Source organism: Colletotrichum orchidophilum (genome assembly GCF_001831195.1).
Source record: "Colletotrichum orchidophilum strain IMI 309357 chromosome Unknown Scaffold_48.1, whole genome shotgun sequence".
NCBI lineage: Eukaryota > Fungi > Ascomycota > Sordariomycetes > Glomerellales > Glomerellaceae > Colletotrichum > Colletotrichum orchidophilum.
The window spans coordinates 263,495-275,457 of NW_019173004.1; the positions used below are offsets into that span (position 1 = coordinate 263,495).

At 50.0% G+C, this 11,963-nt stretch overlaps 3 protein-coding genes across 3 annotated transcripts; all 3 read left to right on the forward strand.

Annotated features, from left to right (window-relative positions):
• Nucleotides 1-866: 866 nt before the first annotated feature.
• On the forward strand, nt 867-1,377 carry CORC01_06479 (ribonuclease; the record flags this gene model as incomplete). Its single annotated transcript, XM_022618120.1, has 2 exons — nt 867-1,143; nt 1,265-1,377. 2 exons carry the CDS (start codon nt 867-869, stop codon nt 1,375-1,377), a joined length of 390 nt encoding a protein of 129 aa, XP_022475432.1.
• A 1,961-nt stretch (nt 1,378-3,338) lies between these two features.
• Nucleotides 3,339-5,881, forward strand: CORC01_06480 (uncharacterized protein; the record flags this gene model as incomplete). The annotated part of the gene is made up of 7 exons (XM_022618121.1): nt 3,339-3,502; nt 3,562-3,730; nt 3,807-4,250; nt 4,311-4,404; nt 4,469-4,548; nt 4,619-4,829; nt 4,902-5,881. 7 exons carry the CDS (start codon nt 3,339-3,341, stop codon nt 5,879-5,881), a joined length of 2,142 nt encoding a protein of 713 aa, XP_022475433.1.
• A 3,381-nt stretch (nt 5,882-9,262) lies between these two features.
• On the forward strand, nt 9,263-11,667 carry CORC01_06481 (major facilitator superfamily transporter; the record flags this gene model as incomplete). The annotated part of the gene is made up of 11 exons (XM_022618122.1): nt 9,263-9,350; nt 9,650-9,772; nt 9,830-9,945; nt 10,004-10,110; nt 10,202-10,405; nt 10,629-10,753; nt 10,804-10,854; nt 10,912-10,994; nt 11,052-11,229; nt 11,300-11,400; nt 11,479-11,667. 11 exons carry the CDS (start codon nt 9,263-9,265, stop codon nt 11,665-11,667), a joined length of 1,365 nt encoding a protein of 454 aa, XP_022475434.1.
• Nucleotides 11,668-11,963: the final 296 nt, after the last annotated feature.

Sequence of the window (11,963 nt, forward strand, 5' to 3'; positions counted from 1 at the left end):
GGATGATGGGGACAGCCCGAACGGTTCAGCACCCACCCGAAGGCACTTGAAGGTTAAACCTATTTTCACAGCTGGCTAAGAACGTGGTGGGTCGGAGCTGGCCGCAAGGGAGGGGAAATTGGGGAGCAAAGAATCAGGGACCGAGCAGCTCGCAACTCAAGAGTCAAATGCGAGGACTTCGAATTGCGTGTGGACGGGAGACACGGGAAAAACTCCCCCACCCGGTCTGGGATGCTCTTTTGGGTCGTTGATGTCACGGGCCAATGCCGGCCGGTAGATGCGCCTGACTAGCGCACGACAACATCACTCAACGGTGTTGTGAGCTTTGGGCACATTTGATTTTTTTACTTGCTCCTATGCGAGCAAGTGGCCGTATCTTAGTATAATAGCTACGTTTACACTAAACGAGCTTGAGTGGGAACCTCGAGTGAACTAGGCGGAACAGACAGGTTTCCCATGCTTTATAGCCTCTCGTTTTACAGCCAACCACGTTGGCGTTCCTCACCATGCGCGATACGATCTTTAAAATCTCTTTTCGCATTCAGGACTGGGGATCGACAAGTGGGCACGGCGAAGTTGCGGACGCGCTGACACCGCTACCCTGGGATCACGACTTGGCACTTTGTGCTTTTGCTTGGCTGTTGCTTGCCGTAGTATAACACTGGAGTTGGAGTCCTCACAATTTATAAGTCAATCTGCCGCCTGTTTACTGTCGCTCCTCATAAAAAGACGATGAGGTCTTTCTACGATAGACCAAGCATGAGAGAAGCTCCCTAGGCCCAGTCATCCCGTCTCGTCTTGCCTCGTCTGCCAGCCCACTTCCCTTCCATCGCGACAACTCACAAGAACCCAATACCACTGCCGAGATGCAATTCTCCGTCATCCTCGTCACCCTCTTCGCCCTCGCCGTTTCCGCCGCCCCCGTGGAGATCCAGAAGCGCTCCACCACCTGCGGCCACAACATCTACACCACCGCCCAGGTCGACGCCGCCTCCAAAGCCGCCTGCGCGCACATCCGTGCCGGCACCGTCGTCGGCATCGCCAGATACCCCCACCAATACAAAAACTACGAGCGCTTCATCATGAGCTTCAAGGGGCCGTACTACGAGTTCCCCATCAAGGCCCGCGGCGTCTACACAGGAGGTGAGTTTACCCCCTCGTCATGTGCGATGCCTTCAAGTTGTGCAAGCGTCGCTCGGGCCATACTCTTGCACCACGCTCTTGCACCTCGTTCTTGCAAACAGTTGCTGACCCTTATACACAGGCCCTCCCGGTGCCGACCGTGTCCTCATCAACGCTCGTTGTAATCAGGTTGGCCAGATCACCCACACTGGCGCTTTAAACAACGGCTTCGCTGGCTGCTCCGGTACCTCTTAGACGCTGGATCAGGGGACTTTGTTGGAGTTTGTTGGGCTATCGTTATGAAAAGGTTACGGAAACTGTTTATGGGTTATTCAAAATCCCTTCTGAAAATAACTAAACCTTTGAACTGTTAATTTTTTACAACTGAGATGTTCGAGTCGTCTTCTCGTCGTGACATGCTTGTGAAATGCCGTATTACCGTAACATAATTATCGGCGTACTGTGGTCTTTTCTTATCAATACTTTACGGAATGAACGGATTTATCCATGTGAACCTCATCTGCGGTCATGTCCTCCTTTTAGAGGATGAAAACCAGTTCGAGTCCTGTAGACAGCGATGCTGTTGGTATCGTATCACAGGCAAAGTAAATCTTTTGTTTGAAAGGAGTGACGGGGGGTCAATTGGTAGTGGTATTGATATCTGCGTAGAGTAGGTAGGAGAAAGAGGTTGAGGCCAGGAGCCCGATCTCACTCCCCAATTGATATAGGTGACCGAGGTTGATCTATCGGGGTGCTCTGGACTCAACGGTCGAATTAGGCTTCCATTCCCATCGACGCATCGATATACGTGCTTGATAGAGATTGATTTAGAACTTATATGATGAACTAATTAGATAATATGTTCATAAGGATCCTAGTTAGAGCGTTGAGACTCACTGTTTAATCCGCTTGCATATGTCTTCCTTCCGTCTAGTCTTTTTGTGGAATATATTAAATTAGCAACCTTACCCGTATCGCACATGGCCCTTTATGATTGGAAGTAACTTGTTATAGTAGGATCTCTGTCGGCAGAGATTGGCCAAGATATTCCCGATCAATAGACGGCCGCGGTGTCTCTTCCGGCATTCGTCACAGAGGCGCAGAGCATCAGCAATTGCGGAGGTTCTCGACCACTTGAGGTCGTATCGGCCTCGCAACGCGGGCCGCTCCGCTACGTCCCGCCTCGGTGGTAGCATGGCGGGTGTATCCACGGCTTGACTGCCTTTAAAATCTCTGGGCCTGACTTTGTGCCGGAAATCTCTCCAGCTCAATGCGGCCCATGACGTCGAATCCCAAGAGTTGCTGCTTTCCTGAATCTCGATCGGTGTAATCTTAGCACGTTTCTGGCTCGCCGAAATTCATTTCTGAATGTCTCAAATCGACGTCACCTGTAAAACAGCCTAGGCTTAGGCTGGGACTGTTTCTCACCAACGTTATTGATGACTTCCCAAAACAGACACAAGTTTCTGAACGGTCCTTTCCAGTGTATTAATAGCGTGAATCCTCAGTGTATCAACGGGATCTACCGCTGCCGAAAGCACGCTGGTTGTTATGTCTGAACGGGTACGGCAAGCCCTGTCATGGCTAAGACGCGCTCCATGCTAACACTGGAAATGTGCAAATATTGGACCCCCGCGTATTGTCTCAGTCGACGAAGGGAGGCACATCAGCTCGTTAGCATGTGACAGATCGCTCTAGTTCCCCCATGCCTGTCAATTTTGGTCATTCTTATTGACACTTTAGGCGGGGTGGATTGACTGTATGCAAAGTACATCTCATACTTCGTACGTAGGTTTATACGATCGAAGCCAAAAGACTAACAATCCTGGAACAGTGATCATGAAAGTGGTTTTCAATTATAGGTCTAACAATGTACGAATACTCCCTGCACTACAGATATCAAGGGAGAACGATGAACAACGGATGGTGAACCAAACCATTCCCTTCGTTGCAAACTCACCACCATCTCTGAGACAACAAGGGAGCCGTCGCAGATCATCACTGGTGTCCAAAGTAGAATACTTTTCCTAGTTTAGACTCTGGCAGGGGAATTTCCAAGGTTTGTAGCAGGGTGGAGTGTTATACAAATGGGACTACTGGAGAAAGTAGCACTCTTTATAGCCAAATCCTTCCCCGTCGAGAAAAATTGGCTTGTATGTTTAATCTCCCATTCATCATTCCCAAAACCTGCCTTGAAAGAGCAGCTACTACTGACCATGGCATCCGCTACTAGTGAAGGCCAGCCGTTCATTACGCAGATCCAGCTACCTGTCCCGCAGCTACCAACTAAGAAGAAGTTCGCAGATTGCGCTCACAAAACAGCCAAAACTACCAACACCAAGCGAATCATCGTCTGCTGTGATGGAACATGGAACAACTCGTCAGTCTTGCGCAAGGTGTCCTACCTAGCTTCAAAGCACTGATTTTGATTTCTCTCAGGAACAAGAGGGGAGGCATTCCTACCAATGTGGCCCGGCTGTCATCTGCCATTGCCCACAAGTGTTGTACCGGTATGCCGCAGGTCGTCTACTACCATCGAGGAGCTGGGACCGAGGAATCAAAGGTCGCACAAACCCTCGGTGGAGTCTTTGGAAAGGGCATCGTTCAGGTCAGTTTCTATTTACAACGTTCACAACGTTCATGGCCGACGAATGGCTCGTACCAACGTTGACGCGGTCACTTAGGACATCGCCGATGTTTACCGATTCGTTTGCGATAACTACAACCCCGGAGACGAGATCTTCATTGTCGGATTCTCCCGCGGAGCCTTCACTGCCCGGTCAGTCTCGGGATTGATTTGCAACCTTGGACTTTTGAACCGCGTCGGCTTGTCAAACTTTGGGGCAATCTTCCATGACTACCAGACCTTCCCCAACTGGACTTCCCCGGGAAGATTTGACCTGGACGATCACCTGGTAGGCTTCACACTTACCAACTATGAGCGCCTTCGAAGGTTCGATCGGGCCAAGAGGAACCAGGCCGAGCCGCTTGAAAGTGGGGATCTGGAAGTGGCGTTGAACCAGGAGAAGAAGGAGTTCTTTGGGCAAATGACTCAATGTCGCGAGAATAAGTACGGGCCAATGGACCTCCGTGCAATGGCTGCGAAATACAGACTCAAGCTCGAAGAGGTAATGAGAACTCCGTCTTCTTGTAATTTGGTTGGGCCGGACACTGATTGATTCCCCCAGCACCAAATGATCCTCACCGAGAAGCAGCGCCAATTTCGAGACAGCATATGGCAGGACGTTTGGGTCCCTACAAACGTCAAAGTCAAAGCAGTTGGTCAGTAACCGAGTCCTACACGCTATAGCGAGAATCACACCTCATCTAACTATGGCCGTATCAGCCGTGTGGGATACTGTTGGCAGTCTGGGCTGGCCAAAGATGCCCTGGGAGAAGATCCGCAAAGACCGCAGCGCTGATGAGGTAAGTTGAAGAATATATCAAGGCCACTACCAATTGAGGAGATTGAAACAATGAGACTGATACCACGTAGCTGCGCTTCGCCAGTCTCGATGTTCACCCCAACGTGGACCATGCCTTCCATGCTCTGGCACTAGACGAATGGCGCACCGCATTCAAACCAACCTTGTGGGGCATGAATGGCAACGACCATACGCAGCTTCGACAAGTTTGGTTCCCTGGCAGCCACAGTAACGTTGGTGGAGGTTTCGAAGACCAGCAAATCGCCACCATAGCGCTTGCCTGTAAGACACCCCAGCGTCCAATGGTTTGAAGCCGCTACTGTATTTGAGAGGGTAACTGACAAGATGATTCAGGGATGGCGGACCAGCTTACCTCTGTTGGAGTCGAGTTCAGCACTCCTGAGATGAAGCGCGTCTTCTGGACTCTCACCCCTGGTGTCAAAGCACAAGAATGGGCAAAGGGCACAATTTCCAACCCTGGAAAGGCCACGTCCATTCCTGATCAGGCATACAATGCAATTTGGTATCCATGGCAGAAGCTGAAGGGTGAAAACACCGTCTTGGGCACCCGAACGCCGGGTTTATACAAGACCGACGACGGGAAAAGCCGCCTCGTGAACCCGAACCAGCTCGTCCATCCTTCAGTACGCATTCGATACCTCTACGATGGAAAGGGTCTCGATGACGTTGGCGAATGGGAATGCGCGGCCTTGACCAAGAATGGGTTCAGACTGGAGAAGAGCACAGGACCGCTTCAGATTGAGGATCCCTACCCCAAGCACCCGATTGCATCGACCTACGAAACCCTCACCGGCACCGTCTCATCCGTTCATGGCGGGCACACGGTAGACCTCGAATCCCACAAGGGCCATACACTTGTTGTCCACCAGGTGCCGTTCGAATCAGATCTCTGTCTTCTGGAACAAGCCGAGAACCACTGGGTCTGGACCCGCGACGACGCGAGAGAAGGCGCGCGGACGTTACGTGAGGAGCGCATCGGGATGTGGGAGCGCCTCTTCATTGACATCAACCATAAGCTGGTATTGCGACAAGAGCGCGAGGAGCGAGAAAGGGCCGAGATTAAAGCGAAAAAGCCCAAAGAGAAGCGGTCTTGGAGACAGTGGCTTACTGACAAGGCCGAGTCCGCCAAGGGTGCTGCTGGAAAGGTGCTCAACAACACCGTTGTCGGAAGATTTCTTGGACCGTCGGCCAAGCTTAAGCCTCTGGACTATCCTCGTGATTTTGGATACCACGACTTCATTTCTTGGCAGCGAGGTGATGTGACGAAGACACGGCAGAGAAATCCTTGGGAGAGCCGGAAGATCGGGGCATGATTGACACAGTGAAAACCATGGATCATTTAGAGAATTTCATGGCGGGAATCGATTTATATTATATTGTCTGCTTGCTTGTTCTATCTCTGCAAATTGGCAGCCTTGGGAGTCACTACGTCGAACTCCATCGACCGGTTGAGTGTTCGTCGTAGCAACCACTGGATCTGGCTGCAGCAGGAGATTGGCAAGTTCTTCCATATTCTTGACAACAAGGACGGAACACCCGTTGGCAGTACTTATATGTTGGTTTGTTCCTGAATCTTAATATACTGCCACCATCCCCGCAGTCAATGCGCCTGCAATGTCTGCCTTGACTTCGTCACTGACTATGTACACCGCATCTTGTTGTGGACTCTCCACTTCAACTTTCTTTAGATGTCCAGACGACGCAGGAAACTAGATCAAGACTTGTAGGTTCCTAGACATTTCTAACCGTTCAAGAAAGGCCAAAGTGACAAAGAAGCCAAGATAATCATCTACGGAGACTTCGTGACTCTCCACCATCTCTTGGCATAACCTACTCGACACGGAAAGAACCCGCTCCGGTTTGGCCCCCCCCCCCCCCCACAAATCACCAAATACACAGAATCTCCATGATACTTCTCTATTTGTCCAGTCTCTTCATAAGAAGGTCTGAAATAAAACTCCCTCACAGTCAAAACACACACCGTCCTACATGTAATCTCAGACAGGGCCATTTCTTCCACTACGCAAGTCCCTCGCCCTTTCTCAAAGGCACGCCAATGATTCGCAGGAGGTTGCAGCGGATCTTCTTCATTCTTCACCAACCACCGATCTGGGATGAGCTCGCTTGGGCGAAAGACATAGCGTGGGTTATGATGAACTGCGTAGTGAATGACAAAAACGTTGTTTGTCGGTAGGGGCCTTGGTACCTCTGTGGAATTCTCGTCTCTATGAGTTTCCGAGCTCGGAGAGGACCGTTCGACAAGAACATTGAATTCGCCTTGACTCAAGCTCTGAGTACCTCCGAACGGGTAAATTCGCAACGATTCTTTGATGACGGCAGTCGTGTTAGTGAGGAAGCTGATTTAGAACCCCTGGTTGAGAGGCAATGAGTCCTGCCGTTGCACCCAAGCCAGAGCCGGATATGCCATTTCGAACGCGTCCCAATACCTTCGGATACTACGACAACAGATTTTTCAAGAAATAATTGATGAACCGGTTGTGTCGTAACCAGCAGGTATCATAAACTTGACCTGCGACTGAGCTCCAGCAGGAAACATCAGTAGATGACCTTTGTCCTGGGCTTCGTTGGCCGTATCCAAAAAGGGGATGGATTTCGTTTCACGACTTTATACCGCTTCTGAACTCTCCTGTATACTTTGTTGATGTATGAGTCCATTCGCCAAGTGTTGAAGCGCTGGATGATAGGCCTGATAAAGTTGGCGGCTCTCCGGGGAGAAGTGCGGCGATAATGCAGCCAGCTGAGTTGCCATGCCATCGCTGCGGCACATTTGTTACAGCCTGTCTGGCAACGCATGTCGTGACCCATGATGACCTTGCTTGAAAATTCCATGGTGAGGTCGAGAGAGCCATTGCACTCAGCGAAACCAGGTCGTCCATCCTCGAACATCGCCCGAGACAATCACATTATTTCAGCCATCTCCACCAAGCTTGGTACCAGCGCCGCAATATTCGCGACTCGGAAGCCCGGGCTAAAGATATTAAGCTAGAATTACCATTCTTCCCCTTCCATGGTATCCAGGTCATAGCCATCCGTGAGTGGCTTCAGGACATTCCAGGCTCTTTCGGAAGAGATTGACATTGCGTTACCTGTCAAGCTTCAGCCAGCGATAGAACGACTACCATGAGCTTCAAAAAAAAGGGCCACCGGTCTAGTTCAAAGGCCTGATCGAGATGTCTGGTGAACATCGCAAGCGGATTCGTGGGCAAGTGCTGCTGATGGCATGATGCCTGGGGGCAAGTCCTTCTTGATCACTGATGAACTTGAGATGGCCCCAGACCGCGTTGTGAGGGGGCATTGGCAGTCATTGAAGCTGGAGTGCCCTGAAGAAATGGCGAGCTCTGTATAAGGAGTAGGCGGAGTACAGGGCTACGAGAATACAGCCCGCAGCCAATGCCTGCCACATCACTAATAAATCTGTGATGCACATGATGGCTCGAGTTCAAGCGTCGACCAGTCGTGAATAGTTGGAGAAGCGTAGAAAATAAACTGGTTGGTGTAGAAAGTTGAGAGATAAACAACCCAAAACTCCAGATTACCTGATCTCTTTTTAATCTGGCACGACTCCTTAAACCTTGATCAGACGCGTGGAAGACCTCAAACATCTTCATGCCATCGAGAAGGGGTGGATGGGGTAAATTTAATCTCGTCGACCCCGCGTCGGGATGAAAAAGCTTAACCTTTTTGAAATCAGGAACCTTGGTCCAGTGAAGCGCTGGAGGCTCGTGTTCGGTATCGTATCGAACGACATGAGGCTCTGGCTTGGTTCGTCAATGGCATGATGGTTTGGTGCCTAATCAAATAAAATTTTGAGGTTTAGAACATAACAAATACTTGCAAGCAGCGACACATTGCTGACGTTGATCTCAGGCCAGATCTCTTTACACTAAGCTCTCCTAACCTAGCTGGCGGAGAGTTGGAATCAATCAGATGAAGAAGCATGCCAGTTCAGCCTGTCAGCTTCTTTAAGTGCAACTGGTCTGCTCAAGATGCATTCACCCCACTCTACTACTCGCACGTTAGAACTCGAGAGCATTTTACATGAGTCGTGTTAGTCAAAGGCTGTGCGACGTCAACTAGAGATGGAAGTACAGCTGATCAGACTCAGAGGCAGCCTACATTTCGCGTCAACGCTACTATAGTAAGCTTCATTAATTCTCGCCCGGGCCTCTCGTGAGCTTGTGCTAATGTTAGTGATACGCTTCAGCGAGGAAATTCTCGCCATCATTCAAAGCTTTGCCGCCGAGAAGGGCACATAGTCTCTTGAGTGTGTAAGGATTGTGCCATCGCGCCTGGTCGGGCTTATTTAAGCGATGTGGTTCTGTTGAGTATGGGCCGGAGCAAATGCCATTTTGAGCCCTGTTCAATGGCTCTTTGACAACTTGACGATTATTAACCGCGGAGTTTTGCCGAGTTTTCAAGCACGCCATTGTATGCCTGCTTTTTGTCGATATCATTGGTGTTTATGGACTCGTACTTCCTCACTGGCCGCAATTGACAACCCGCCCCATGTTCCCGACATCGGTAGCTCCCAAAGAGGCGTCTGCATTATCGAAATGGTATCCTGAATGCCTGGCTACTCATTGGTCTCACACCAACCTGGAGACCGATAGAGGTTGTGTGGCGTTGATAACCATGACTAGCAGACACATTCTGAGCCGACTGTCGATGTCGCCATGGGACCCGCTGAAGACGACAACAAACCCGACTTCCGGGCAACGGTTTCTGGGGTGGAAAATAGCATACACACGATTCACAGGTGTTGTAGATAAGCCCATCAAAGTCCGACACAAAAATTTTAACGAGGATAATTCACGCACGGTCTGTGTCATATGCCTCTTGCCTAGCAACGATGTCACTTTCTCACGAAAAGAGTCCAAAGCATGCCTTCGTCGTTGGCGAAAGCGAGAATGAAGCTCATGACGGAGTCAAAGGACCACACCAGGGAGACGCCGAGACAGCAACATACATTGAACCTCAGAGAACATGGAAGTCATTTCTCTGGTCTAGTTAGTCACTTGAAGGTGAAGGGATAAAACGCTTAGATTTCTGACTGTTTGCAGCACTTGATGTTCCAAAAGACGAAGCACGATTTCTTACAAAATTAGACTTGACGCTCATATCGGCGTCGGCTCTTGGTGTAATGTGTCGCTATCTTGATCAAGTCAACATTACAAATGCCTTCAGTAAGTGCGGCATCATCGGCTAATTCTCGCTTGAGCTTCCGCTAAGGTTCCTTCCAGACAGTGGTATGAAAGAGGATCTTTCGCTGTATGGCAAAGAGCTCAACTACGCCAACGCGATTTGGAGTGCTGCCTACGTTTTCGGACAGATACCTTCGAACCTGCTTCTTACTCGAGTGAGTCCCCAATACTGGAGCTTCAATCATATCGCCTGGATTGCTGACAGAAAATCAGGTCAACGCCCCTCTCTACATTGCGTTCCTTGAGTTTGCCTGGACGGTCTTCACTTTCGCCACTGCCGGCGTCAAAGATGTCAAACAGCTTTACGTGTTTCGCTTCTTGTAAGTCTCCGTACTGATCATTGATGTCCATTCTCACATATATCATTGTGGTTCTACATATTCCGATCAGAATTCATTAACCGTCATTCAGTGTTGGCCTGTTTGAAGCCGGTCACTTTCCCGCCGTCATGTACGTGTGTTCGAGTTACTACAAGCCGCACGAACTTGCGCGGCGCAACACCCTGATTCAAATCTTCACCTCCGTCGGGCCACTATTCTCGGGCTTCTTGATGGCCGCCGTATATGCCGGGTTAGACGGCAGAAGCGGCCTCGCAGGCTGGCGATGGATGTACATGTGAGTCCCTCAATCACCCGGGTAAACTGGTTGGCCCTTGGATGAAGTAAATGGTCTGACGGAGAACCAGCGTTTGTGGTTGCATCTCTCTCCCTTGTGCAATTTGGACCGGTTTCGCAATGCCCCAGCTTCCTTCCCGAGCCAAGGCAAACTGGTTTGTACATGTTGTCACCGTGAACAGCGAGTTTGGCACAGCTAATGATTTGATTTCCGCTTCTTTCAGGATTTTCACGGAAAAGGAAATCGAGATCGCTCGCTCCCGAATGCCGACCGAGGTCAAGCCTCGCACTGGATTGTTCAAGTGGAAAGATATCAAACGCTGGCACACGACGTGGCACGTTTACCTCTGTAAGTGGTCTCTCTCGCCGTTTACGTTTCATGGAAGCTGACTTGTGAAGTTCCATTGTTCTTTACTTTCCTTACACAACTGGGACAGTCTGGAGGATCAAGTAAGTTGGCAAATCAATGGCCGTTCTCGTGATAAGTCTGTTGTCTAATCTCGACAGTGATCTTCTGGGTCAAGAGTTACAACGTACCCGGGAAACCAGCCCGTTTCTCTGTGGCAGAGATCAACATTATCCCTCTCGGAGTGAGTTTTTTCCCCGCCTTGCCTGATAAACCCCACCGTAGCTCACATCTGGGCTAGATCAACATTATTTCCATCGTTGCTACCCTTGTCAACTCTTGGGTTTCGGACAGCTTGCCTGGAGCATCTCGCTGGCCCGGCATGCTATTCGCTAGCGTCATGGGCATCATATTCCCAATTGCACTGGCTGCCACACCCGTGCATCCAGCGAATATCGCAACTCGATGGGCGTTGTACTGTAAGTCTCTCCTCATCCACTGCTGTTTCCGTCTCATACCTACTGATTGCTTACTCTTTTCCCCCATCAGACCTCACCGCCCTAGCGACTACATGTGCTGGCATCACCTGGACATGGGTGAATGAGACTAACAGAAACGATCCTGAAAAGAGGGCGTACGTGTCTGCCATGGTACGTCTCACTCCTTTTCAACTAGCGTCTATTGTTTTCAAGCGAGAGATGAAAGCTAACGGCGCTTGCCACTATCAGATGAACGCTTTTGCCTACATCTTTACCGCTTGGGTGCCTATTTTCACCTTCCCTGCCAATCTCCAGCCATACATCGTCACTGGTAACTACATCACGGCTGGTTTCGGGGCAGCAAGCGCACTAACTGTTCTTTTCATTCGCTACTTTTACAATAAGGACGTGAAGAGACAATACGATCTCAAAATATGAAGGCGTCTGGGACACTATAGTTTAATGAGCAGAAGCACGTTTTCTGTCACCAGGCCTGTGTTCATGTAGGTGGTACTTGAGGATACGGAGGCCATGTAGAAGGACATTGTTAGATGCTCTTCCTGACCATAGACTGATTCCTACGTAATCACTAACGTCACAATTATCCCCAATGACTGGCTCTTGCCTTGGTCTCTTGATGACGGGGCTACCGCTTGATGGCCCGGTGCAAAGGTATCTGTCGCACTTCCAGGCCTTGAGATCTGTCGGCCAGAGTTTTTGTGTTACAGAAATGC